Source organism: Scomber scombrus, chromosome 11 (assembly GCF_963691925.1).
Source record: "Scomber scombrus chromosome 11, fScoSco1.1, whole genome shotgun sequence".
Classification (NCBI taxonomy): Eukaryota; Metazoa; Chordata; class Actinopteri; order Scombriformes; family Scombridae; genus Scomber; species Scomber scombrus.
In genome coordinates, this window is record NC_084980.1 from 10,709,856 (window position 1) to 10,736,670 (window position 26,815).

The 26,815-nt window shown below is 40.4% G+C and overlaps 3 protein-coding genes across 4 annotated transcripts; 2 read left to right on the top strand and 1 right to left on the bottom strand.

The window, feature by feature from the left end:
- The first annotated feature begins 1,120 nt into the window (after positions 1-1,120).
- On the top strand, positions 1,121-4,666 carry rpl5a (ribosomal protein L5a). The gene is made up of 8 exons (XM_062429719.1): positions 1,121-1,204; positions 1,541-1,610; positions 1,729-1,844; positions 1,949-2,083; positions 2,297-2,499; positions 3,219-3,396; positions 4,220-4,308; positions 4,493-4,666. Exons 1-8 carry the CDS (start codon positions 1,202-1,204, stop codon positions 4,593-4,595), a joined length of 897 nt encoding a protein of 298 aa, XP_062285703.1. The 5' UTR covers positions 1,121-1,201; the 3' UTR covers positions 4,596-4,666.
- dipk1aa (divergent protein kinase domain 1Aa) lies at positions 4,637-13,236 on the bottom strand. The gene is made up of 6 exons (XM_062429718.1): positions 12,761-13,236; positions 8,307-8,441; positions 7,946-8,053; positions 7,688-7,864; positions 7,405-7,536; positions 4,637-7,227 (listed from the first exon to the last, which is right to left on the bottom strand). Exons 1-6 carry the CDS (start codon positions 12,812-12,814, stop codon positions 6,547-6,549), a joined length of 1,287 nt encoding a protein of 428 aa, XP_062285702.1. The 5' UTR covers positions 12,815-13,236; the 3' UTR covers positions 4,637-6,546.
- A 465-nt stretch (positions 13,237-13,701) lies between these two features.
- mtf2 (metal response element binding transcription factor 2) lies at positions 13,702-26,703 on the top strand. 2 transcript variants are annotated; one of them, XM_062429304.1, is made up of 15 exons: positions 13,702-13,944; positions 14,953-15,154; positions 18,878-18,959; positions 20,249-20,359; positions 20,475-20,575; positions 20,796-20,971; positions 21,100-21,195; positions 21,574-21,642; positions 21,891-22,014; positions 22,274-22,341; positions 22,483-22,653; positions 23,201-23,321; positions 23,572-23,630; positions 23,998-24,099; positions 24,221-26,703. In XM_062429304.1, the coding sequence occupies exons 1-15, from the start codon at positions 13,940-13,942 to the stop codon at positions 24,594-24,596; spliced, it is 1,863 nt and encodes a 620-aa protein (XP_062285288.1). In that variant the 5' UTR covers positions 13,702-13,939; the 3' UTR covers positions 24,597-26,703. The 2 variants fall into 2 exon arrangements, with proteins under 2 accessions (XP_062285288.1, XP_062285287.1); XM_062429303.1 differs by lacking the exon at positions 13,702-13,944 and having other exon boundaries at positions 14,540-15,154.
- Positions 26,704-26,815: the final 112 nt, after the last annotated feature.

Genomic DNA, 26,815 nt, shown 5'->3' on the forward strand with positions numbered 1-26,815 from the left:
TTAATCATAGACTCAAAAAAGAGAAGATGTTGGGGTTACTTTTACCTGGATATAGGTAAAAGCAAAGTTGAATGTCATCACAATTTCGAAAACCAACACCAAAAACATTTAGTAATTCAAGTAATCAATCATCTGTTTGGAAAAAGAATGCATGAATCTTCTAATTTAACAAAATTCTTCACAGATGTCATCATTTACACTTTTCCAACTCAAATCATTCTCATTTATTTCACAAAACATATGGATGATACATTGACAGTGCCGGCCTTACAAGCCTCAACTGAGACTTTTTAACCTTTAACTTTGAATATGTTATAACTGTTCTGTTCTGTAATTTTGGTGATGGTGGAAGATTAAAAAAAAAGTTTTTTTTAACTTAAAATGTTTATCCTTAAATGTACATCCTCTAAATGTACTTTTATCTTTTAACTATACAACTTTAAGCTCCTTTTTTTTAGAGCACCTTTTACTTTTTGTGTATAAAAGGTGCTATTTTATATACTAACTGATATTTTCCACTGATAGTAATTTTAAAGGACCCGTGTATAGGATTCAAGAGGATCCATTGGCAGAAATGGAATATAATATTCATAAGTATGTTTTCATTAATGTATAATCCCGTGAAATTAAGAATCATTGTGTTTTCGTCAATTTAGAATGAGCACTTTCTTTTTTTACAAAAGGAGCGGGTCCTATTCCACAGAGGCCTCCAGTTTCTACAGTAGCCCAGAACAGACAAAACCAAACACTGACGCTAGAGGTGGACTTTGCATTTTTCATGAGTTTTGCAGCCACCTTAGGTTCTCTTATATACTTGGAAGGAGGGGTCCTTAGTTGCTTCAATCTGCAACCTCACTAATTCAAAGTACAATACATAAAAGCTATTTTACAAGCTCAATTCAAACCTCAGGTACGGTCACCAAAAAGTAAATTCTGTTATATAAAAATGTAATAAAATATACGGTAATCTTCTGTCATCACCATGTTCGCCTTGTGCAATGAGAACACACTAAATCAGTGTAGCAGAGGGTGAGTGAGCACCTGCTGCCCCCTGTCGGTTAAAGTCTTAGCCTAGGTGTAGTGTGGTCCTCCGGTGCAGCAGGGGGAGCTGCTTCTGCTGCTGCGACAAAAAACTTGTAACGTCAGGCGAAAGCCAGAGGCAACTTCAGTTTGAGAGGAAGAGAAGCCAAATCCCCCTAAAATGGTGAGTGAAAAGTCTCGATATGCGGTCAATCCCGGCAACGCGTGTGTGTAGATATGTTTTTAGTTATATGTGAGCGTGTTTCCAGCTGTGTGAAGGTTAGATGGCGCTGGATGTCTGCGGCTGCTCGGCTGTGTGAGACTGGGAGCCGCTCAGCTCCAGCGTGGCGCTTCATGGATGGCTGATGAAACCTCCTGCTGAACACTCACACAGAGCATTAAAAACATATTTTCATGCCTGTGTGGACTCTGTGAAGCTTGAAACACGTTATGTCTCCGTGTCATTGATAAGGAAATGTTGCTTTTTGGGATAGTAACACCCTAACTCTTTATTTGTCAGGGTTTCGTGAAGGTGGTGAAGAGCAAGGCCTACTTCAAGAGATATGAAGTCAAATTTAGGCGAAGGAGAGGTAAGCACACATTCCCAGCACGCCAGTCTGCATATATAGCATGCTCCATGTTGTCAAGCTCTTAGATTAGTTACAAACAGTCCTCAATTAATCTTTGGCTTTGCATCTTGTTTGACAGAGGGCAAAACTGACTTCTTTGCCCGCAAACGCCTGGTGGTGCAGGACAAGAACAAGTACAACACACCTAAGTACAGGATGATCGTCAGGTTCTCGAACAGGGACATCTGCTGCCAGGTCAGTGACTGAGAGGCATTAAGTGAAACTCATGGGCTGCTCCCATTTTGAAAAAACTGACCTGCCTCACCCTCTCCTCTGCTGTCCTGTCTCGTCTTGTCTAGATTGCCTATGCAAAGATCGAAGGAGACCAGATCGTGTGTGCCTCTTACTCCCATGAGCTGCCCAAATACGGAATCACTGTAGGCCTTACAAACTACGCTGCGGCCTACTGCACCGGGCTGCTGTTGGCTCGCCGGGTAAGAACACACAGAGAAAGTTGCAGATGTCAGCAAATGAATATGACTGTTCTATTTGTGCTGAAACTGCAGGTCAAAGCTCAGTGTTATAGTATCACTGTTTCAAAATCGCTAAGAGTTACATTAAAGTGTGTCTTTAGATTGTAAATGTGACAGATTTCTCTCATCGTCCCATCTTTTTAAAATGTTTTCTCTTTCGCTCTCTATCCTCAGCTGTTGCACAAGTTTGGCATGGACCAGGTGTACGATGGGCAGGTGGAGGTGACGGGGGATGAGTTCAATGTGGAGAGTGTGGACGGTCAGCCGGGTGCCTTCACCTGTTACCTGGATGCGGGCCTGGCCAGAACCACCACAGGGAACAAGGTGTTCGGAGCGCTGAAGGGCGCGGTGGACGGAGGGCTGGCTATTCCTCACAGGTCAGTATGAAACCATGGCTGGTAGGATGTCATGTGACACTGCTGCTTTTCACAGTTTTAAAACTTAATTTCAGGAATATTGGTATTAAGAACTGATTGAGGGTTTCAAATTTGTCACAAATATATGGTATAATGAAAGAGTTCAGTTTGAACCGAAGTATACATTTTTACACTAACTGGAGCCCTTGCAGAAGCATTTTTTTGTTTCTAGACTCACTTTTGTATTTTACTGCATGCATCACTAAGTACTGACTGGTGTCCGTGTGGCTGAACTGGTCCAATACGTGTTTACTGGTTCTTCGCTTCTTGATGATGATACAAAGCACACTGAGCAAAATGTAGTTGGTCCTTCATTTGCATTAGCTGATGTTTACTGTCCTTTCAAGACGGGGCTGAGAGAAGCACGAAGAACCAAAGCACACATCACATTTGAATAATTATTTGACAGAGGTCACCCATCAGAATATTTGATTGGCTGCTGATTACAAAATGAGTTAAAAGCCACAGCACAAATTGATCCTTTTTTAAAAATCTATTTTTACAAATGACTTGTCCTCCCAGAATGACAGTAGAGTACTGAAGCAGAATAACCATAATGACAAGTTGTCCTTTAAATAATAGATTTACAAGATGAATAAAAATGAGAATAAAGTGTTTATAAATGCTTAATTGTCCGACTCTGTTAATAAACCAGATCTCTTCTTCCTTCTCGTTTCTAGTCTAAAACGTTTCCCCGGTTACGACACGGAGAGCAAAGAGTTCAATGCAGAGGTTCACCGAAAACACATCATGGGCATGAACGTGGCCGACTACATGTCTTACCTGATGGAGGAGGACGAGGACGCCTACAAGAAACAGTTCTCCCGCTTCATCAAGAACGGAGTCACACCAGACGCGGTACGTTTCAGGAGACATGAGACACCGACAGACTTCAGCAGAGCGTCTGTGGCCGTGGTTTACAAGCGCAGTGTCTAGTCTAACCACCAGACTTGCTAAAGATGAATTCCTCTTTAATTATAAATCTTGCTGAGATGACTCGTCACTTGATTTGACGAGTCAATATGACGAATTTTAGCGCAGAAATGGCAACAATATGTTTGAGGTAGTTAAAGTATCTGGTACGTAGTTTGTCCACCAGAGCGCCCTGCTAAATGTCTCACTCACTACATATATTAGTCACAATTCATTAATTACCAAGTTTTAAGGAATCCTTAATGCTTGTTCATGTCATCATTATCATGTCTCCAATGCTTTTATCATCAGTGCACGTTTACCCAGCTCCAACCACAACTACACTACAACTACGCACCGTGCCGTTTTCTAAAAATAGCCGCTGTTTTAAATATCACAGAGCTGCCAAAGCATGCATTGAACTGTCGAGTGCAGAAGCAACTTAAATCAGGCTGCTGCTGCATGTAACCACAGCCTCTCCACTGTTACAGAGTGGTAGAGGTTGTCTGTCTACTCCACGTGTAGAGTATAAGTAAAAACATGTACATTTATCTGTTGCATTAGTTTGTCGCTGCTGTATTTTCTGGTTCTTTGCTTCTTGATGATGATACAAAGCCCGCTGAGCAAAATGTAGTTGGTCCTTCATTTGCACCGGCTGATGTTTATTGTCCTTTCAAGACGGGGCTGAGAGAAGCATAAGGGATCATGGTGGACGGAGTGAAATGCATCGACTTTGTGCATTAACATGAATGTATTTCTTATTTTTCAGGTAGAGGAAATGTACAAAAAAGCACACGCCGCCATCAGAGCAAATCCCGTACACGAAAAGAAACCCAAAAAAGAGATCAAGAAGAAGAGGTGGGTTCCTAATTTCCATGTTGTTTCGTCTAAATGCTTCCATGACATTATTGGGGGGGGAATAGCAGCCTTCATTGATACTCTTGTCAAGAGTATTAAAATATTTTACTGGGGAGATCTTGTTTCCCCCGCTGCTGTTGTGCTGAATGTTAATGGTGCTGCTGTTGTCCCTCTTTCCGGCCAGGTGGAATCGCGCCAAGTTATCTCTGGCACAGAGGAAGGACCGCGTCGCCCAGAAAAAGGCCAGCTTCTTACGAGCACAAGAACAAGAAGAAGGGGACGGTTAGGGGCTCGGCCAGGCGCTCCACCACACAGACACGACACACAACACAGACAAATAAATTTATTGCAAACTCAAGCTTTTTCTCTGTGTCTATCAATACTTATGATTTTTGGGAATGTCACTGCTTTGTGTGCTTTTGTTTAATGCTCAAATTTACAATCTTAAATCCACACTGGCTTATGGTATCGTAGTGTATTTAAGCAGATTTGACGAGTTATAGTGAAGTGGTATGCAGTTTTAATTGTGCAAAATCATGCTGGTTTCTTCAATAAGTAAACTTCTTTTTTTTTTTTTTTTTACATTTTAAAAATTCAAACAGCAGTGTTGACCACACGCTCAGTTTTCTGGAAATTACAGGTTCATGACTGTCTTGCATTTAAGTGGTTAAACAATTCTCAGTCACTTCATCTCAGCAATGTCTGGAAGGGATCATGAAAAAGTCAGCTTCTACACAGCATTCAAATGTGACCACAACATTTCATAAAGATCTCCACGTTCAATGGTGGTTTAAACATTCATAAAAATGACTTCAGCGTTTTCTCTATGGCACTGTGACAGGTGAAATCCAAAAAATAACATGATTACAGTACATTACCACAAATCCTCTGTTCTAGTGAAAAAGAAATACATGTAGATAACATTCACAAATATACATTGTTTCTCTTCGTGTCAGTGATGTAGCATCGATGATGTTACTAGGGTTACAGGTATAGAAAATGTACAGCATAAGTGAACACTGACAGATACCATCATGTCGTCTGTTTTTAAGCTCCTGGCCCGACACATTATCATTCAGATGGGTGACTAATGAGAGGAAAAGCTGTCAGGATTCTCCAGAACAGCTTAAGTGCTCCTTAAGCATGAATTCTATTCATTCTTCCAAAAGATGCTCAATTGCTTGGTGCTTTCATAGTGTTGCTGTCTATATGAGATCTGGTGACTGCAAAGGCTGTAACAAGGCTTTTTTAAAATTCTTATCTAACTACTAAGGAAGCGTTCATGTTTCCACACACATTTAACAGTTTTTCCCCTTCATTTGCCACCCATCTGTCCAGAGCTCAACAGCATCTCTAAGTCCTAAAAGCTCACAGTTGAGTTTGAAAAGTGAGCTTGAAAGTGAAAAGTGAAATTTGGGGAATTTTTATAACAATCAAACATAAAATAGTGCAATTTCATGTAGAGCTGAAACAGTCAATTAATTGGTAAATAATCATTTAGGTATTTTTGTAAGTGCCGAAGATTTGCTGGTCCCAACTTCTTAAATGTGAATATTTACAGTTTCTCTTAGTCCTCTGTTATAGTAAATTTGTCTTTGGTTTTGGACTGTTGGTCAGACAAAACGAGCAATGTGAAGACGCCACCTGGACTCTGGGAAATAGATCTAAAATGATTATTCAAATATGGAAAATGATCTTAGTTGCAGCCCTAGTTTCATCACACTGAACTGGAACCTTTTTACAACTAGAGTCACTCTGATTTTGTAATCCTTGTGTTTCTCAACTCCTCAATGATGAGCCATACAGGCCCATACATAACAGCATGATTTTGTGCCAGAGATATGGTTATGTTGTCTCCCAGCTAACAGAGACCAACAACAGTATAACACTGTTTAAAAGGCTGTTTCTCCAACAGTGACCCCATGACATTCCTCTGTAGTGAACAATACAATACAATACACTGTGTGAAAGAAGTGTTTTAAGTGTGACTGATGGGAACATGCAACTTTTCAGTTTTAAAACATCTCAAAGTACTCTTACATATTTTCCAGAAACTGGAATTCTGAGTTTGGGAAAAAGGAGGTAGAGTCTCCATCAGTCTCTCCATTCATTAGTGTTAAGAGATGATAAAAATGACTTCATTAAATTTGCTACTCTTACATGTATCACAGCATTGTTACCACTCAGCTCCATGTAAAGAGCTGACTAGCATTGTTTCTGAAGGACTTCCTCTCCTTGTCACGAGTCCTTGGTGTGTGAGATCTGTCTCCACAGCAGAGCTTTCAGGTTATTGAGGATAAGTGAGTGCTCCATGTTCATCTGTCCAGCATTACCCTTAAGAGCCATGCAGGCGTACAGCTGCCTCTCCAGCTCCTCTCTCAGTGCCGACGGTGCCCCGCGCAGGAGGTAATCCTTCAGTGTGCTGCATGCTTTTGCCAAATTTGGCTGGACCGGCTCCTCCCTGCACCGCTTCTCCGTCACGTCACAGGACGTCTGGCAGTCCGCCCCGTACACACAGTCAGCATCTGTCTCACACTTAAGTGCTCGCATGGTGCGTCTGAACTCGTCCTCAGGAACCACCGTTCCAGCGTTAGTAAGGCGGAGCTCATGGCGGTCAGTGTAACCAAAGTGCGCCGCTGCCAGGTCGCAGATCAGAAAGCTGCCGTAGGTGCCGTGGAAGATGTCCTCCACCAGCTCCAGCAGGCCCATGGAGATCTTAGCTTTGCGAGGCCAGGAGGGGGTGAACCACTGGTCAATAGTGCGCTGTACTCCACTAGGCACCCAAGATACAAGCGGCCAGGGTAGAGACAGACCGTAGAGGGGACCGTAGGGGACGCGCTCGGTCATGTAGAGGTCCCCGCAGTAGCCCAGGAGGCGAGGAGTGTGTCCACGGTCCTGGAGCAGCAGGCCAAGCAGCACCTTGAAAAACACAGCAGAATCCTGTTAATCTATCTACAGCTGGAGTCAAACATACACACACACACACACATATTTTTCCACACTGAGCGATGAGACAACAGCATGTTCTGTGCCACAATGGAGATAGCTGGTCAGGAAAAGTTGTTAATTTTCATTCTCAACAGGCCGTTGTTATACCTCGTCCATCTGCAGGAGAGCCCATGTAGAGCGGGCTTCTGGCAGTGACACCCGGCCGTCTTTGTTGCCATCGGCTACAGAGAGGATCTGGCTGACCAGGCTGGCAAGGTTAGCCTGCTCTCCAAGCTTGGACTGGTGGACAGAGAAAGACAGAAACTATGTCAAGTCTACTGCCGCCAAATGCAACTGAAAAAGTGTCATTTTCAGGCTTTAGTCTTCATCTCCAGCTCAACACCAACAATCTGTTCTGTAGTCTCTGAACATCTGGTGTGAAGTCCCTTACCTTGAGGTGATTAAAGACCATCTCTCTGAACTTCTCCACTGATGTGCCTCTGGTAGGCTTGTCAAACACAGGGGCCTCCCTCCGTGGCTCCAGCTCCTCACCCAGCTCATAGTGCACAACTTCCCCCAATTTACAGCGAATAATCCCATCATGGTCTCCCCAGCTTCCTGTATACACCTGATCAAACAGCGGTAAACAATGGATTATAACCACACTGTCACGTCACCAAATAAAGATGGGTGTAAAATGATCTCTCACCTGGTTGTTTGGCTGTGTTGACAGACACCTGCTCATGTAGAGTGTTTCTTTATCACACAGACTACGGCAGGCAGAGCCATCAATGATTCCTCTCCTGTATTTATCACACTAAGGGAAAGACAGAGAGAGAGAGAGTTCAGAAAAGTTTGGTTTATCCTCAAGTCTTATGTTTTACACGCTCATTTCAAACCTGAGAAAGCATTAGCAACCATTTCTGAATTGCTGAAACTGACATATTGTATTACATAAACCATGAAGGATGCTCATGCACATAGTGGAAAAGGTCTTTGAAAAAATTGGTGTTATAAGTCAATTTTAAAAATAGATTAATGGGATCTAAACAGACAAAGTGATTACTCACAATTGCGTTCTTGCACTCGTGTCCTCTGCATAGCTCTGTGTAGGCGGAATATTGCACGTAGAGCACCCAGCTCCCCACCAGCACAGTCAGCCATGTGAGGAACAGGTACTTCACCCGGACAAAAGAGATCCGAGCCTGTAAAGGAGAGCAGAAAAACAGATCAGATCCTGAAAATGTTGACAAAGCACGGATTAGTCCAACAATCTCAGTATGATTAAGATCACCATGCTGCGCTGTCCTCACAGTTTTAATGTCTTCTTTCAATTCACGTTGTTATGAAACTACATTTCTGTGTGCCTGTATTAATATGTTACACAGGCACAGATACAAGCAACAGATTTGCTCCCTCATCAACCCTGATCACATAATAAGTTACCATGGTAACAGCATGAGGGGTGTCCCATAACAAGGTACTGCCTGGCTGATTAGTCGCTGTTTTCAACAATAACTCATTAAGCCAGAAAATGGTTCTGAGGTGCAGATCCAGTTGTTCCAGCGTGACATGCCACACGTATTCGTAAAAAATCGAGTTACCGCTTGTGTCACAGGACGCGCATCACATGTCTTACAATACACTCTTGGACAGAAGCCCTGTTGTTCCTGTGACATTGTGCAAGTTAATGCAGTCAGGAACTTATTTTCCACTTATTTTATCTTACTTATTTTCCAAGTGTGGTGATAAAAACACTTCAATATATAACAATTCTTCACTCTTAAAGAAAAACATGTAGATAACACTGAAGATGTGAGGATATACAGAAACCTCAACTCCAAAGAAAAACTATCAGTGAGACAACATGATTGAAAATAAGAACATAGACATGTAGATTTACAACTAATGATTTATTTTGATCTATTTATTATCTTTAAAAAAACAACATATTTGGTATTTATGCTACAGTGCCAGAAAATTCCCATCAAATGTCTCAGAATTGTTTTAGAACAACATTAAAGTTTTAGTCTTCCATTTATAATGTTATAAAACTGAAAAATACAGCAACTCTTAGCAAATTATGAAGCTGTATAGAGAAAATATTTGCAGGTATCCAAGTCTGTTAATGTCAGCAGTACATACCGTCAATAACTACTATGAAATAGGATTATTGATACAGATGTGTGAATATCAGTCAGTGTGTGTTTGTACATGTTGAGCAAAAATGTGCATTTAGGTCAAATTTGCTGTGTCAGCTACAGTTTGTGAGTTTTTACTTACAAAACTGCAGGGAGTTTTTCTCTGAGCACTGTGACTGCACCCGGGGGAATAAAGTGATTTTGATTCTAGCTCTGATCACATGGCAGGAACAGCTTATGCTGTGTATCTTGGCAGCAAGCTGGGCTCCTCGATTCAGCTTCAACACTGTTTCCAAATCCCAGAAAAATATGCACCCGTTGAGGCAGGGACAGAGTTGAAAACCTTTTTTTTTTATCTTTGATGCACTGTGATCACTGTGCTGTGTAAACAGCTCTGGTCTGGACAGATCTGTCTGTTTTGAGCTCAGATAAACTGAGGCAGAAATGACAGAATCAGAGCAAACACATTAAATGTCTAATTAATGTAATTAATTCAGGTTCTTTAGAAATTTTAAGACTTGAAGGACTTGAACATGATAACAAACCATAAAGAGGTCTGGGGCTTTTTCATGGAGTTTGTTCCCATAAAATATGCAACACATCCCCACTGTGAACTACAGATTTCTCAAAAAAGATGGTACAGGAAAACCATAATATCCCTGCCTCACTGTCCCATTGGTATTTTTTGCCAAATGGTCAATTACAGCTATAATAGCACATTCAGGTTAGAAGCAGAGACAGCCCCTCTGCAGAGCTGCTATTCAACGCTTCGTGTCCTGAAGAGATGAACAAACAGATAGTTGTGGGCCCCCAGGGGGAAAACAGGAGGCATCAGGGGAGTACAAAGCAACTACACACCGCTATCAGATCATTTGGCACGTATGTGGTGTGCTGTGTGTACATGAATGAAACACACCCAGACAATATGGTGAGATAACGGACAACGTTTGTACTGTATGGAAAGCCACGGAGGCCAAAACACGCGAAATTGATATAGTAACGTGCGAATAACTTGAAGTCATGTGTGCATGCTGCCTGTCTTTTGTGTCTCTGCAAGTCTGTAAACACATGATGAAACCTTACAGATAAAGAAGTGAAACCTGAGCCACAAAGACCTGAATCCGTCACTTACTCTCGGTGGTCCTTCATGCTGTCTCTCCTTCCATGGAGCTTACTATGAGGTAGCATTCGATATTCACTGATCCCATTTTGGGAAATTAAAGTGTCACAAAGGTTGACTGATGTAATCTACACACAATGAAGTAAATGCAAATAAAATGTGCTGTACAGTAATGTCAAAAATAAAGTGATCAAGACTTGAATACGATTGAAATAGATCAAAATAAAAACATACTACTCCTGGATTAAAAAGGTGTAAAATGTCCTAGTGTAAAGATGGAGGAGACAGATGTGGGCAGATGTAGATACTGATGATAAATGCAGCTTGTTATTTGAAATGCAGGCAGAAAAAATGTGTCAAAGAATTGTGCAAAGCCCCATTGCACAAAACCGGTAGTGACAACTGTCAGGTTACTAACTGTCAGCACTTATATTCAGTTACTCAGCATTAACCCTCATGAAGTATTGACTGTCTTATAGTCCAGTTGCTGCAGTTGAGACAAAAGACCTGCAGTATCACATCTTCCTCCATTGTGACTGGAGCAGCCTGTTGTTGAAAGACCTGATGAGTCACTGAGGGCTTAAAGTAGGGATTGGAAAGTAAAGTCCATCCTTTTCTCTCCCACTTCCTCTATGAAATGCACAGAACTCCTCAAGACAAGGCCGTCTGTCCTTTGAGATGTCCCCGCCCAGTAGACCATTACATACTTTAGAAGATAGCTGATGTTGTCACAGAACCATAAAATGTCTTTTCAGGGCTTTTGAATTGCAACGCTATTATCAAAGAGAGAGCCGAAACTGTCTGTGCAAAGCAGGAAGGAGACACAATCTGAAACTTTCATGTTGCCTTTTGAACTCAAAGTAGATAAAAAAAAAAAACACTTTGAAAATCAAAAGCGCTTTGTCCTGCACTAGTTTAAATATATTTTGAGGAGTTAATGGACTGCAAATCTAAGTTCAGTAGAGAAGCTTTGTGTTACATAGATGTGGGGTCTGTTCCAAAATGCAGTAATGTTTACCAAGTTAAATGGATCAAATCTTAGACTCCCTCAAACCCTGACAATGGATTTGTCTGTTCTGGTTTTTAAAAAAATTTTTTTTAGCAAATCTATCCACATAACCCTGTTAATGTTCTTCTTGAAGCAACTCTGTGAACCTTGGTGCAAACCAGACACCACGTCCAGCAAAAGACCTCTGCCAACACATTTTGGTGAGTCGCCATGAACTCGCAGGCACAAGATTTTTTTTTAGCTTCTCGTTAAGAGTTAAGGTCAGAGTTAGAGGTGTGTTGTGTGTCTTGCCTACATATAAAAAAGAATCTGATCTCTGGAAGTAAGATCATAAATGAATTTCTAATATGTCTAGCCTTGCACATACAGGATTTGTGCCATAACAGCAATGGTGTCAAATGATACGATACTGTATAACAACTCATACAAGACCAGTGTGGCTAGAAATATACAGTATATGCTCACCTTTTCTGTGAATAGAGAAATCTCCTCTGCCAATGTGTTTACCCCTCCTGAGCTCCACATGGCTCAGCTGTCAAGACTACTTGAGTCATCAGACTGTAGTCTATGCCCAAAGCTGTACTAACCTGACTGTATGTTGTGATGCAGCAGTATGTTTACACTTCCCTAGAGCAGATGCAACCCTGTATTCTTGCCTTAATGTATTGAGAGTAGTTTCTGGCAGCAGGCCAGCTGTGCCCAATTCTGCAAATTCAACCTTTATTATCCAACCAAAGGGATTACTGCTGCTCTGGCACTATTGGAGGTGATGACACAATTGTGAGTGCTGAATGAAAGTCTTGGCAGCTTCTCAATCAAATGTGAGAAGAAAACTTTATTAAAAAATAATTTTAAAAAAAAGAAGAAAAAGATTAAATGGTCCACAACAGAGATTCGCCCCTTTCTGGGTTATAGATCCTGGCTTTACTACAGTTTCTCCTGAGCTATTTCCCACAGGCACAGGCAGACATACTGCATACAGTGGTGGGCCTATGCCCTGTGATATATTAACCCTTCTGGATCAGCTGAAGGACTGTCAACTTAATCTTTCATCAGCAGTCACATTCCTCAGGTATTATGAAAACGGCTACTGTGCCCATCAGAGCAGCCCGAGAGGATGTGTATGTTTACTGCCAGCTGTCAGCCTGATGTGACACAACAACGACCCCATTCAACACAATCAATACAAATACAACCCTGCTGCATACAACGCTATGCCAGTGTATGGAGCAATCATCGACCAGTGATATTTACCTGGAAGTAGAATGACTTTTTCACCCAGGCCCGTGGAAATAGACCCTTCGCCATCACAAAAATAGATCATCTCAATACGTGGACCTGGCTAAGGGAGACCATCCAAAACACACGGGAGGAGGCGTCTTCCAATGAGTGTAAAACGCCTCGTTTACAGATCAGGCACAAATTAATGTCTATCATCTGATTGATCCACGGCCACCGACTGTCGACTTGTCTGGTTCGTGTGAAGCCGTCTGATGTTACACTTTGCCTGCGCCTCTGCTCTTCACAGCAGCTCCCGATTTTCAAGCAGAGCAACATGCCTCCAAAAGCTGGAAGGGGGGGGGGGGGACTAAACGAAAGGTTCAGGGCGCAGGCGCAATTTGTTTTGCTAACAAACAAACTGAGCTGAAGTTGTCAGGTCGGTAAATCACACCAACACCAATGTGTCAAAGTGCATTTACTGCTGCTGCACAATCTGCCCTCACATCAGCCAATGAATCATTATGAGTATCGTGTGTGGTTGAAGTCTGGAGCTAACGAGCATGAGGGAAACAAACTTCCGCTGCACCTTTCACAATAAAAAAAGTCATTCAAAAGCCATAGGAATACTTCCGGTCAAAACATGCAAAAATAAACATGATTTGTCACATGTGTATGATGTTGTATAGTCACAGAGTGGCTATAATTAATGTTAACTATATCTAACATCACTGTCAAACGTTGCTAATGTCACCACCGTGCATGTCTGACCTTCAGATTATATATGACACTTCTACTTAAAGCAGTTTGTATTTGTTGTATCAGCACCGACAAAAGAAGTAATAAAACAAGCAGTAAAACAAATGTGCTGTGTCCGACTAAAGACGACATCTTGTGCTTCTTTAAGAGGCGGGTATGTTTAGTGAAAGTCCTGCCTACTATTTCAAATGTTTGAAAAAAAGATGAAGCCAGCAGAAACAGGCAGCTTCCCACAATGCACTCCCCGGTCATCAGCGGGAAACCAAAATGGCGAACGTGCTTGGGGAAAACGAGCCGTTTGTTATCTTCTGAAGAAGGCGCAAGAAGCCCCACAAGTTCCCGCGACATACTTTTCATGAAATAAATCCCGCCGCAGAAGAAGCGGGATAACAGCGGGGTCACTCATATCCTGTTATTTTTGTCGTGTTTTAAATCTGTAGAAGCGGAGGTGACCGAATGAGGTATTGTTGTCATCGTGTATGAGAGGGGGGGTCCGACGGTCAGCGACCTGGCCGGGGTTACTGCTCTGCATGTGGGTTATTCATGCTAACACTTAGTAACAAGTAGCTAACTAGCTAACAGGCCCTTGCTGCTCGCTAATTCACACACAACACATTGGCTCAGTGTGTTATTTCATGCTGCTCGTCTATCAGTTTTTTCAGAGGCTGGTTGGCCATAATCGCCCAGTTTTCGAACAAAGGGAGTCTGGGACTGACGGACAGTGTCCAAAAAGAGCAGAAAAACAAAAAAACATACAATCTTTATCATGACTTGAACATATATCTGCAGCACTATATAGAAATATTAAGTGTTATTTACACTCCTAAAAGTACACTTTCAAGTCAAATTAACAACTGTCACAGTCAATTCTCCTCGTAGATGCAACGTTAAGTGGTAAAAAAAACAAACGGATTACAATAAACTTTGCGTATATTTCTGTGTCGACATAGTTTTTTTGAAAAACCCAGCATTGCCCTGAAGCCATTTTGCTGTCTGCATGCCTGTGGTTAATTACCAATTAGCACCAATTAGGAGTACAATCACTTGTTGTCTGTATCCACTTGGGGGGAAATGGCATGTGCCTCATGTTCAGTCATTTTATTGTAAGATATTCTCTAATCACACAAGATATACATATATTTCAGTAGAAATACACAGGTTTACAAATCATTTCTATTGGCTATTCAAAAAGGAATTTCACCAATGGTCCAAATGATTGTGTTGAGATATTTCTTTAAAAAGAAACCATAGTCCTTTGCGAAATGCTCATTATGTCTTGTAGCTTCATTTGTATTGTTTTATTCCTGACATACATACATACATAGTTATTGGTTGTAAAATGAAGCACCAAACACACTGTCAGCAGTTGATAATTGCGCAGAGAATGACATGCCACCTCTCATTTCATTCGTTATGGTAAATGTATGTCTCTCCCTTTTCCACCACTCCCCTTTCTCCCGGTTTTCCAGAGACTCAGGGGTTGTGGATCACCTGTCTGTCCATCAGAGAGCCCACCCCCAGCGGCAGCAGCAGGCTCTTTCCTTGTCCCACACAAGCCTTTCTGCTAGGGTGGAGTATGGAGAGGACGACATGTCTGAAAGGTTCACAGAGGGACAGGACGTCTTGGCCCGGTGGTCAGATGGCTTGTTCTACTTGGGGACGATCACAAAGGTTAGTTTGAGGGAAAACACTACTTAAAAAACTAAAAAAACGTTGTAGTTTTACATTGAATGACGCTGTGCTGAGCGCAAATAGAAGACATGTGTACTCTATTGAGTGCCCCCTTCCATAGTTAATCAAATATTTTCCAATTTTGATTATTCAATGAGTTGGTCTGTAAAGAGCAAATTTGTCTAAAGATTATTTTCAAGGTACTTTTTTAGAGTAGGAAGTGTTGTTAGAAAAGGGTCAAACTGTTTGTCAAGGAATGGTGGGGAATCAGGGTTCTATGCTGCGGACGTAACTACGGATCTGTAAGAACCCACAAAAAAGGAGAACAAATTTGACTGATAATTGCTGAGAAGTAATAAATGTATTAATAGAGATCTCTTAATCTTTTAATAACGTGACAAGACCACATTGAGAAAACACTATCAACCATAGATGGGGTTGGGGGCTGGGTTTGAGGCTACTGGAGCAGAAGAAAAGGGTGTCTAAAACTCAAAGTGGTGTTTAAATTGATTCCAGATCTTCAGTTCATTTTTAACACATATTTTTGGTGAAGGAGGAGTAAAGGCCTGTAATGGAGGAGTGAGTGAGCGCAGGCAGTGATGCTGGTATAGAGGAGTTGGCCTTCATCTCTAGCCAAATGGGGATATATCTCTGCTCTGCAACCAGTACTAAATGATCCTAAGATTAGCAACCCAATAATAGAACCTGAAATCTAGTAGCGGTAGACCTCCATCTGGTTTGGCCCTCTGCAAAAGCTGTTTTCGTATCCTAGGAGTCTCTTTATCCCATATAAAAAGTATAATTAAACCGTTGACCTTTTTGAAAAATGTCTTGGAGGGATTATCAAAGAGATAAGGATTTGGGGAGTGTATTCATTTTAATAGAATTAATTCTTGCAACTTAAGCGAGATGTAGCAAAAACCAGCATTGCAAATCTTCCTTTGTATGGGTTAAAAGAGAAGTAAAATTGGCCTGAAAAAGGTTTTCAAATCTGTGTACACCGAGATAATAAAACTGTTGCGTGCAGTTTTAAATGACTTTATGTTATATATGTTATGTAAAGAGAAACTTTTTGTGGCCACATTAAGTAACATTAGTTAGTTTTTACCAAGAATCAGTTTACGCCCTGATAAGTGACTGAAGGATGTGTAATTGGCAAGGACAGCAGTAACAGAAAAGTCGGAGGCATAAAGCACTAAATCATCTGCATATAAAAACAATATGTGTTTGTGTCTATATCTGTTACTATCTCTTTTGATTAGGGTGTTGGAGGGAAGTGCAATTGCAAGGGGTTCTATGGCAAGGGCAAACAATAGGGGACTTAAAGGGCAACCTGGCCTTGCAACTGTTGCAGACGGAAACATCCTTATTGAGTGCTATTAGTCCTGACAGAGGCTCGAGGGGATGAGCACAGAAGTCTTATCCAAGTAATGAATTTGGAGCCAAAGCTGAATTTAGAGGGTTAAAAAAGGTATTTCCTCTCCACCCGGTCAAACACTTTCTCCACATCCAGGGGTATAATGGTCTTATAGGGTATTGGTGACAGAGAGATTATATATGATATTAAATAATCGTCGAACATTGAAGAATAAATGTTTTTATTAAATTCTGTTTGATTAATGGATATAATTGACGAGAGGACTATATTGAGATGTGTTGCTAGATTTTGTCTGGAACTTCAGAATCAACCTTTTTTTTAAATTATATTTTTTTTAATTTTTTATTTATCTACGTACATGAACAAAGAACATGAGATCATCATGGGAGGTACAGTTAAAAACAAAATATTCTATTACACATACATACACACACATACATCATAGTCACATGTCACACTATTCAAGGTGCATATTCAATCCATTTTTCCCAGCGTTCCATACACTTCTCCAACTGAAGTCTTAAAACAAAAGTGAGTCTCTCCATACAGTAAATTTCGTGAATGATCCCGTGCCACTGGATCAGTGTTGGAGGATCTAGTTGCAACCACTTTCTGGTTATGGCTTTCCTACCACTTGCCAGAAGAATCTTCAACAAGTACCTGTCCTTATGCAAGACTGTTTTTGGAATTTTACCGAGATATAAAATAACAAACGAAAAATCTAAATCCACCCCTATTATTTTATTTATCTCGGTTGACACCTCCTTCCAAAATAACTGGATTTTCGGACAGGCCCAAAAAACATGAAAATGGTTAGCCATAGGGGTTCCACATTGTCTCCAACAAAAGCCTCGGCTCTTTGTGCCTGTTCGTAGTGCTGTTAATTTAGGAGTTATGAAAAATCTCACTACATTCTTCCAGCCGAACTCTCTTAAAGATCTCGAATTTGCAGTGGTCGCTTGTCTCACATATTTCTATCCAGGTCTCTTCTGATATTTGTGTTTCTGACTCCTACTCCCATTTTTGTTTAATGGATAACGTAGAGTGATTCTTAGAAGCTTGTATACTTACGTATATTCTTGAGACCAACTTTTTATTATCTTTCTTTTCATATGCCTCATGAAATATAGAAATTAAATTGTATTCCTTCTCCTCCTTGATTTGTAATTTTTTATTATAATAGTCTCTGACTTGCAGGTATCTATGAAAGTCCTGCTTCTCCAGTCCAAATGTGGCTGAAATTGACTCATAACTCTGAAATTTACTGTTTGAGATGAGGGAACAAAAGGACGTGATCCCTCTCCTAACCCACTGTTTAAAGCCCCCGTCAGAATCAACCTTTAACAGGCTGATTGGACACTGTCCCACAGTCAAGAGGGTCTTTGTCTTTTTGAAGTATAAGACAAATGGTTGCTTGAGTGAGAGTCTGGAAGACTGCCTTTGACAAATACTTCATTGTACATTTCAATTAGAATAGGGACTATTTTAGAAAAAAAACTCCAACAGTGATTGGTAGCTCAAATTTTTTAACCAAATCACACCTAACTAAAGGCACCGCAAGGGAGTGGAAAACATTTCACAATTCTTCATATTCTTAAGTATATAAAGGCTTGTGAAATCTATGGGGTCCCTGGGGTCTAATGATTTTCCAGACAATGTTTTCCTAGACTTGACAAGCAGTTCAGTAACCTGATGTGTTAGCAATGTGTCAAATTCTGATGAGAATGAGATGGTGAAACAGCATAAAATGTCTTCTCATTTGGTAATACAGCATGTTAAGACAGACAGCCTATCTTTTTTTTAGGTTTGTTCTTGCATGTGGTGTAGGAGATCATTTCACCTCTTGATACAAGCTTTCAAAGTTTAGACACCAAGATGCCAAGATGTTTGGGGTTCTATGTGTACAAGTCAATTTGATGTGAAACCAAACTGAAGTTTTCATAACTACATTTTTTTGTATTTAGCTGCCAACATGGTTGCAAGTTATCTACAATTTGAAAGACAACTTCCATAATAACTGGCATGGTCAAATACAACCAGGGCCGGCCCAAGCCTCCATGGGGCCCTAAGCCCCATTTGGCACACATGATGATCTGATTTTGATTGTCTTTCAAAACTGCCAAGGACATTGTGATGTGACATGAAATTCTAAGTTAAACCTTTTGTGAGATTGCCTAAACATCACCAAAAGATTTCAGTTTGACGTGGCCTACGACATTTAACATTACTGTGGTAGTATTTAATAAACTGCTGCTTCCTTGTTTCTGCAGATGGCCAGTGCATTTCTACTTTTAAAAACAGTGTGGTGTCAAAGAAAACAAATCTATTTTTGTTTTCTCCTTCAGATAGATCGGGACAAGCAGCGATGCTTTGTTGTTTTTGAAGATCGCTCAAAGTCTTGGGTTCTCTGGAAGGATATTCAGACAGGTAAGCTCTGTCAACTTCATGATTGTGAAATATTTGGAGCTTCCTATTAGGGCTGGGCAATATATTGATATAATATCGATATCGTGATATGACACTAGATATCGTCTTAGATTTTGGATATCGTAATATCGCCATATGTCATCAGGTGTCTTTTCCTGGTTTTAAATGCTGCATTACAGTAAAATATATAATTTTCTGAATTTACCAAATTGTTGTAGCTGTTCTGTTAAGTACCTTTTACCCACTTTGTCAATATATCCACATTACTGATGATTATTTATCAAAAATGTCATAGTATAAATATTTAGTGACAGTCATCTCTCTAATATTATTGCAATATAGATATTGAGATATTTGGTCTAAAATATCGTGATATTGATTTTGTCCATATCGCCCAGCCCTACTTCCTATTGAATAAAGATATGTATGTTATCTTATTGCATGGTAGCATTTGCACTTTGGACCCGTTGTAAATTATGTACAGTTTTCATGTTAAGCTTGAATGACTGGATCAGTATTGTGGTGTCCACGCCCCAGTCTGTCTTCTGCCAGACTTATCTCTCTGCTCTTTTCACTGACAGTTAACTGTCCGCAGAGTCCGCCTGGCATTGATACAGCAGCAGAAGTGAACAGACCCACGTGTGAAGATCAGTGTAGTGGAGATATACAAATTGATTGATGTCTGACCCAAATCCCTTTTTTTTTTTATAACAAAGTTTAAACTGATTTGTGAACAATTAAAAAAAATCCACCATACAGATTTTTTTAGGACTTATTTTTCAATCATGTGAACTGATTCACATTTTTCTGCACAACTGTACAAACAAACAAAAACAGCAGTTTAAAGTGTCTTCTGCTGACCTCTAGTGGTTGAGGTTCCCACTTTGCTGCACTGATGTAGAAATGTGCTTGTGATGTTTGCAGTGCTTATGCCACAGACCAACAGCCTGGTATTATTACTCTTTAAAATGCATATATTCATCCTAGTGGTCTTGATTAACAAAGATAGTTTAGTTTTTTTGTTCAGGTTTTGAGATATCTTACTCTGAATTTTTGGCCAATATCATGGGGGTATGTGGAATTTGGTTTTAGGGGCTTACACCATTGGAAGTGTTTTCAAAATTGCAGAAACTGCGTTGGTTGCTCAGACATAAGTAAGTTGTAAGTTAACACTTACAAAGAAATATTCTTGCTGAGTTGAAACACTGGTTGAGGTGCTTCTTACTACTTCACAAATATCCTGTATCACGGTAGTGATTCTTTGCCTTGCCTTCATCTGTCTATTTTAGGAGATGAAGATGAAGAGGATGATGAGGACGATGACATTGCATGCTCCATATGCCAGGATGAAACTTCAGACGAACCCAATGAGATCGTCATATGTGACAAGTGTGGACAAGGTACTGTGGACTGTTGATGATGTGTTTATAACAAACACTGAAGGAAGCTTTTTGACTGTCAGTTTCTTACTTCATTAATGTCGCAGCTGCATGTAAATGTGTTTGTTGTCTTTAGGCTACCATCAGCTATGCCACTCCCCAATCATTGATGCCACCGTCATTGACTCCGATGAAAAGTGGCTTTGCTCAGAGTGTGAGCTCACTGCTATATCTAAGGTATAGCTCAAGGTCTGAAATACTATAAATGCCTAATAACTTAGGCCAAAATGTTTTTTTTGGTTTTTTTTAAGATGAATGCATGTTTACATTGCAAAGTGTTCTGTAGGTGAAGACAAGAGATTATAGAGTTGTTTACAAGATAATCTATGGATCTGTTTACATAGCTTTATTTTGTGGTAATTATGCTTTGTGTGTGTTTTGTCTGTGTGGTTCATAGAGGGGCAGTGCACATAGGAGGGGAGTGAATGCTAAAGCCTTTCTGCAACAGGAGCATCATCAGCAACACATGGAGCTGCACCTGTCCCTCCCATACACCCTGAACGAGCTGGTGTGGGACCAAGGCCACAAGACTAACATCCAGCAGTGCTACTGCTACTGTGGAGGTCCAGGAGAGTGAGTAACACCAAGCATGAAAGATGAAACTCAAGAATCTGAATGCACAATTTACTACATTCCCATGTTTTAAGATTTGTAATATCATATAACCTGATTAGATCTAACCAGTCTCTTTCTCTTTTTAGCTGGTATCTGAAGATGCTGCAGTGTAACAGGTGTCAGCAGTGGTTCCATGAGGCTTGTCTTCATTGCTTACAGATGCCCATGCTCTATGGAGATAGGTGCTAATGCCACTATTCTTAACTGTTTTTATCTTTGAGATTATTAATGACCTGTGGCTGTGGATGGCTGGTGGGTGTTATTGTAACATTGTTCATTTGCATATACAACCCTTCACTGTAATGAAGTGCTGGTTGAAAATTGGTAAAGCTTCCCATTGAACTGCGGCTAAAGAAACCACACAAGTACTGCGCTTTGTGTTGTGGTGTTGCCTCACTTTCATGTTGTGTTTTCATATATCAAGAAACATTCATTTTTACAGTTGCTTGTGTAAAGCTGCATTTCATGTCCTCACATTTAATTTCTGGAACCATGAAACCCTATGCCCCAAAATATGACTTCTTCAAGTTGACTTCATCTCTTGTTTCTTCGCCTTTTAGGTTTTATCTGTTTATTTGTTCCGTTTGCAATGGTGGACCAGAGTATGTCAGCCGACTGCCTCTCAGATGGTAAGTGACTCTAATAATGTATGTTCAACTTTCACACGGAAAGTTTTGCTTTAAAATATTATATTGTTTAATAAAAAACATTGTTGTAATGTGTAATTGCCCTTCTTTCAAAAGTAATCTAAGACATAATTCTGCCTCTTAAATGGTAGAGAATTATAGTAAAAGTGCTGTTTTAACATGTGGATCTCATGGTTTTGTTGATATGACCAGACTAAGTAAAGAACATACATTTTACTGAACTTTTACAGGGAGGATGTCACACACCTGAGCCTGTACAACTTGAGTGTGATCCACAAGAAGAAGTACTTTGACTCTGAGATGGACCTGATGACTTACATCAATGATAAATGGGAGATGCTGCAGCTGGGGGAGGTAAAGAGACTAGTCATCAACTTCCATTTGTAATACACTGCTGTTAAATTTTGGACACACACACATTTAGGATTTTTTTATTGGTCACATTGTTGTAGAGTGTTAATTCCTCTTAATCTACACTGGCTTGCCAGATCGAACTTTGAATCTATTTTTCTATTTTCTATTTTTAATTTTGGGACCATTTTTCGAACATTTACTTATTTTTTTTATCATCTGTCTTTCCTGTCTGGTTACTTCTCCTCCCCTGTGTCCACAGCTTGCCAAGACTCCAAGATCAGAGCGATATGAAAATGTCCTGGAGGCGTTAAACAACAACAGCAGCATGTAAGTTATTCCTTCTATTAGTTTAGTGTGAAATCCCTGAAACTGTCTTTTTCTTAATTGTTTTTACTTTTCTACTGTCTATGTTTGTACACTTGGGTGTTTCTGCACATCATTACTCTCCTTTCTCTTCCTTACTGCCAGGTTTATGTCAGGAAAGGAGGTAAAGAAAAAGAAGCATCTGTTTGGGCTGAGGATCCGTTTCCCTCCTGCTCCTCCCAACTCTGATGAGCCAACCAGCAGAGTGATGGAGCGGGCTTCACATGAGATCACGATCAAGGGATGCAAGTCTAACAAAGCCCTGGCAGGCATGAGGTAAGATGTGAGATGTGTTTCTTGGTGGTAAATCATATCTTAATTATAGCAAGGTTCTCATTAGCTTTAAATATGAATAGAGCCTTTTTAAATGGCACTTCAATCTGTACATATCCCTGATATGTACAGATTATTGTAAACTCTTGTATTTTTCAAAAGGCTTTTGTTGGACTGTTGTACTTCTGGCCCAGCTATAAAATTAGTCAAGACAGGGATAACGTAACAAAACCCTCAACAAGCAGTGTTTTTTGTTTTTTTTAAAAGATTTTTTCTGGCATAGACACCTTTATTAGCAGTAGAGAGACAGGAAATCACGGGGGAGAAGGGGGTGTGACAGGCAGCAAAGGTCCTCCGGCGGGGTCCGCTGCGTATGTGACATGCGCCCTAACCATTTGACCACCTGAGCCTCACAAGCAGTGTTTTTATACTGTCCTGTTAGTTGTAATTAGTTTCAGTGAGTGTGACTGCTTAACAGTTGAGATGTTATTAATGCACTATTAACTGTCCTTACTTGTGAAACTGTTGTGAAATGTAATTTTTTCTCTAGAACTTGCAGTACTTTAACGAATGGCACAGAGAAGAAGACAAAGAAGAAAAAGAGGAAGCAAGGAACTCGCTCTCTGGAGGCCCTGGCCAAACCACGACGCTCCAGTGAACTTTTGTCCCAGGTGTGTGTGTGTGTGTGTGTGTGTGTGTGCGTGTGCGTGTGCGCGCGCGCATCTATATATATATGTTTTTAGTGGGCGGAAGCTGGGTGAGTACATAGTTGTCGAGAGGGGTGGGTACTTTGGCATTATAACGTATAGGACACAGCTTGCACACAGCCATTATTTTGAGAAGACTACCGTTGTAATTTCTGCTGAGATAACGAGAACCTGCTGGACTGAAAAACACTAAAAATGTGTTTGTCGTTGACAGGAACTAAGAAAGCCTCTACCACTAGAGTCCCACTCCTTGGATCACTTAACCTCCATCAAGTAAGTGAGCAAATGTGCTGCAAAATGTTTTCCATTGTGTGGAGGTGAAGCCGCTGTACAATTAGAGCTGTAACTAACAATTATTTTCATTAAGGATGATCTATAGATTTTTTTTTTTCTAAAATTTTTTTTTTTTACAATATAGTCAAACATGTCAGTTTCCTAGAACCCAAGGTGAAATGGAACAAATGTTACACGGCATCACATTTTTGATCAGCTGAAACCAGATAATGTTTGGGATATTTGCTTGTAAATGGAATAAAATGCTACATTTAAGATCAAAATTGTTAAGTTTTAGCAGCAGTTTTCTTTTTGTGTGTCTAATGTTTTATCCTCTGTTCTTTTTATATTACATCTCCAACGCCAGGAGTGACAGATCTTTACTGTCGTCTCGAACCTCAGATGTGGAATCTATAGGAGCCCTGAGCACCACAGAAACTACCTCAACTAGCATTTCAAGACAGTCCAGGTATGTCTGCTACACAACGACATTTACCAGTGTCTCACTCTGACATTTATCCCATGTCTGTTTTTCATTTTAATTTCTCAGAATTAACATCAGTTTTCTTCTCCTATCAAACACCCCTCAGCCTCTGTAGCTCCAGCAAGACTCGCACCACAGCCTGCATCATGCCTGTTTCCCCTCCACCCTTAAAAAGGAAACGTGGGCGGCCACGACGGGCGCTGCAGCCCCCAAACCCGGAGATCCCCCCTCCCAGACACGCAGACCCAAACCCCACTGCCACAGAGATGCTGAGTGCTCTGCCGGGGCTGCACTCCACAGACATAGTTCATGGCATGGACCCCAACAGTCAGCTCTCCCACCTTAAGAGCTCCATCAGCAGCTATTTCGGAGCAGCAGGGAGGCTTGCTTGTGGGGAAAAGTACAAAGTCCTGGCTCGGCGGGTGACCCTGGACGGCAAGGTCCAGTACCTGGTGGAATGGGAAGGAGTCACCGCCTCCTAGACTTGTCACAGTCGTCGTCATCACTTAACGAGCGCCACACAAGAGGGCGTATGGCTGTGTGAAGGACATGTGTACACAGCCTGTATTCAGAGCATTAATTGATATATGCCTTTGTTTAGTTTAGGCAGGAGCAAGTTTTGCCTGTTAAGCTTACTGCAAAGCCTACCGGTTCAGTGCAGTCCAGTCGGTATATATGTTCATTTAAACATTTGTCCCTTCCTCATGTGATTTAAAAATGACAGTTCATTGATGAAGATGAGGCTTTGTCATCATACAGCCATGTTTGTGTTATCCTGCTTTTTAACTTTCATGATCCGCTTTCAATGTTTACAGAAACCCCCATTTATTCAGGGGTAAATAACCAATCAGTGCACTGCACCTGTAGGCTTTCAGTCAACCGTTATTGTGGTCGATTTTTAACCCAGTGATATGCTTTTCATTGTCAGACCAGGTAAGTATGAAACTAAGTTTTTCAACAGAATGTAGTCAGTTGGGTATGAATTTGTGAACCATGGTGGATAAGAGAAACAGGGGAAGTTTTGTTTAAAGGAGCTTTCCTTAATTTTTACTACTGCAATCATGCAGGGTAAAGACACATCTGTTTGGTTAACATCTATTTTCTTTCAATATTTGATAAATAAAAACGTGTCCCTTTTTTATATTAGTGTCCCCTCCTTCTCTAGTCCCAGCTGTGAGTGCCTCTTGTTGCCTTTGGCAGACATATCCTTCAGTTCTGTTTTGGAAAGTGCTCATGTGTGAGCAGTTCAGGAGGAGCTCAAAACGAGAGATGTGCTGCTGCAAATGTTTATTATTTTATATAGAATTATACTACATTTAATATTACCTTTTCTACTTTTATTTCCTAATTATGCCCTTCTCTGTTCAGCAGGATACACTTACCTGATTTTCTTTTTTTAATTATGGAGTGCACATAAAATTGTTAGCCTGTCATCTCATCTAAAAGCGATTGTGTCAGCTGAAAAACTGAGATTATGGCAGCATTTTTCATACAAGATTCAGTTTGAATCTTTGTTTAAATCAAGTGAGATTCAAAAGAGATCCAAGATTGTTATTCCGACATATAGTAAATTTTGTTGTCATGGTAAAGATTTTTTTTCAAGAAGCTTTGACATCTTGGTTTATACATTCTTTAAAGGGTTATGATTGAAATTGATTTAAAAAAATGACTTATCTTTGAAACTATAAGGACCTGTCAAGTTTTTAGTTATTCAAAAAATAAAGTGCTGCATCAGATGACTGTTGTATACCCAGTTCACATACCTAGAGTCCATATTTGCAATGTTTGTGCTGCCTATGCAAGTTAGTCTTGGAAAAAATGTTCAGTCATGTAATTGGACCATATGGCTTTAAAAAGGGGAGCATCAGCATTGTTTTTGTGGTGATTTTGACTCAGGCGCCTTTTGGTTTTTTTTGTGCAACAAGTGCAACTAGATATTGACATAAAAAAAATGGGATTTTTGAAAAAACATTTTAAAGTCAAGTTTTTGTAGTCCACACACTCAGGATATGCCCATTGCCCAAATACTTCACTGTATTGCATAGGCCAGCATTTGGAGCGTAACAGGAGGTTTAGATGTAAGTTATTCAGTAAATGTTGTTGGTCAGTATTTTTATATCAGGTCCTACATTTGTCATATTAAGTTGGGCCACAATTATGTATGTATGTATTTTTTTCTTTTTTTTCTCTATGAGCATATCATTTGTAGTCCATTTAACTGCTACACTTGCTTGTTTATACTGAGTCAGAAAACAATCACTGGAAAACTAACTAAGCTGTATGTTGCATGAGGTAAATAATTGGTTAGTGTCTCTTTTTGGAGATGTTTAAAATGGACAGACCTTATTTTTTACACTATCTCTTTGAGGATGTAGTCAGTGCATTTGAAGCTTCTCTCCTCTGTTCAGCCAGGTCTCAGCCTTCATGTGGCTGTCACTGGCTTCCTGCAGGCTGCTGCAGCCAAAGATCATACATGTAATGTCTGCTTTGTCCTTGAGAGTGTTCTTATTACATTTTTATACATCATTATATAGGCCGACGTGTAACTTCTGAGCCTGTTTTTTGTTAAAGGATAAATAAAATCCGATATTTTCAACTGTTGTGTTAATTACTGTATGTGGTTCATTTTTCAACACTCCAAAGCCAAAGCTGCCAACAGTTTCAGCGAACGCGCCTCTGTTCGCGGTTTGTGTGATTGACA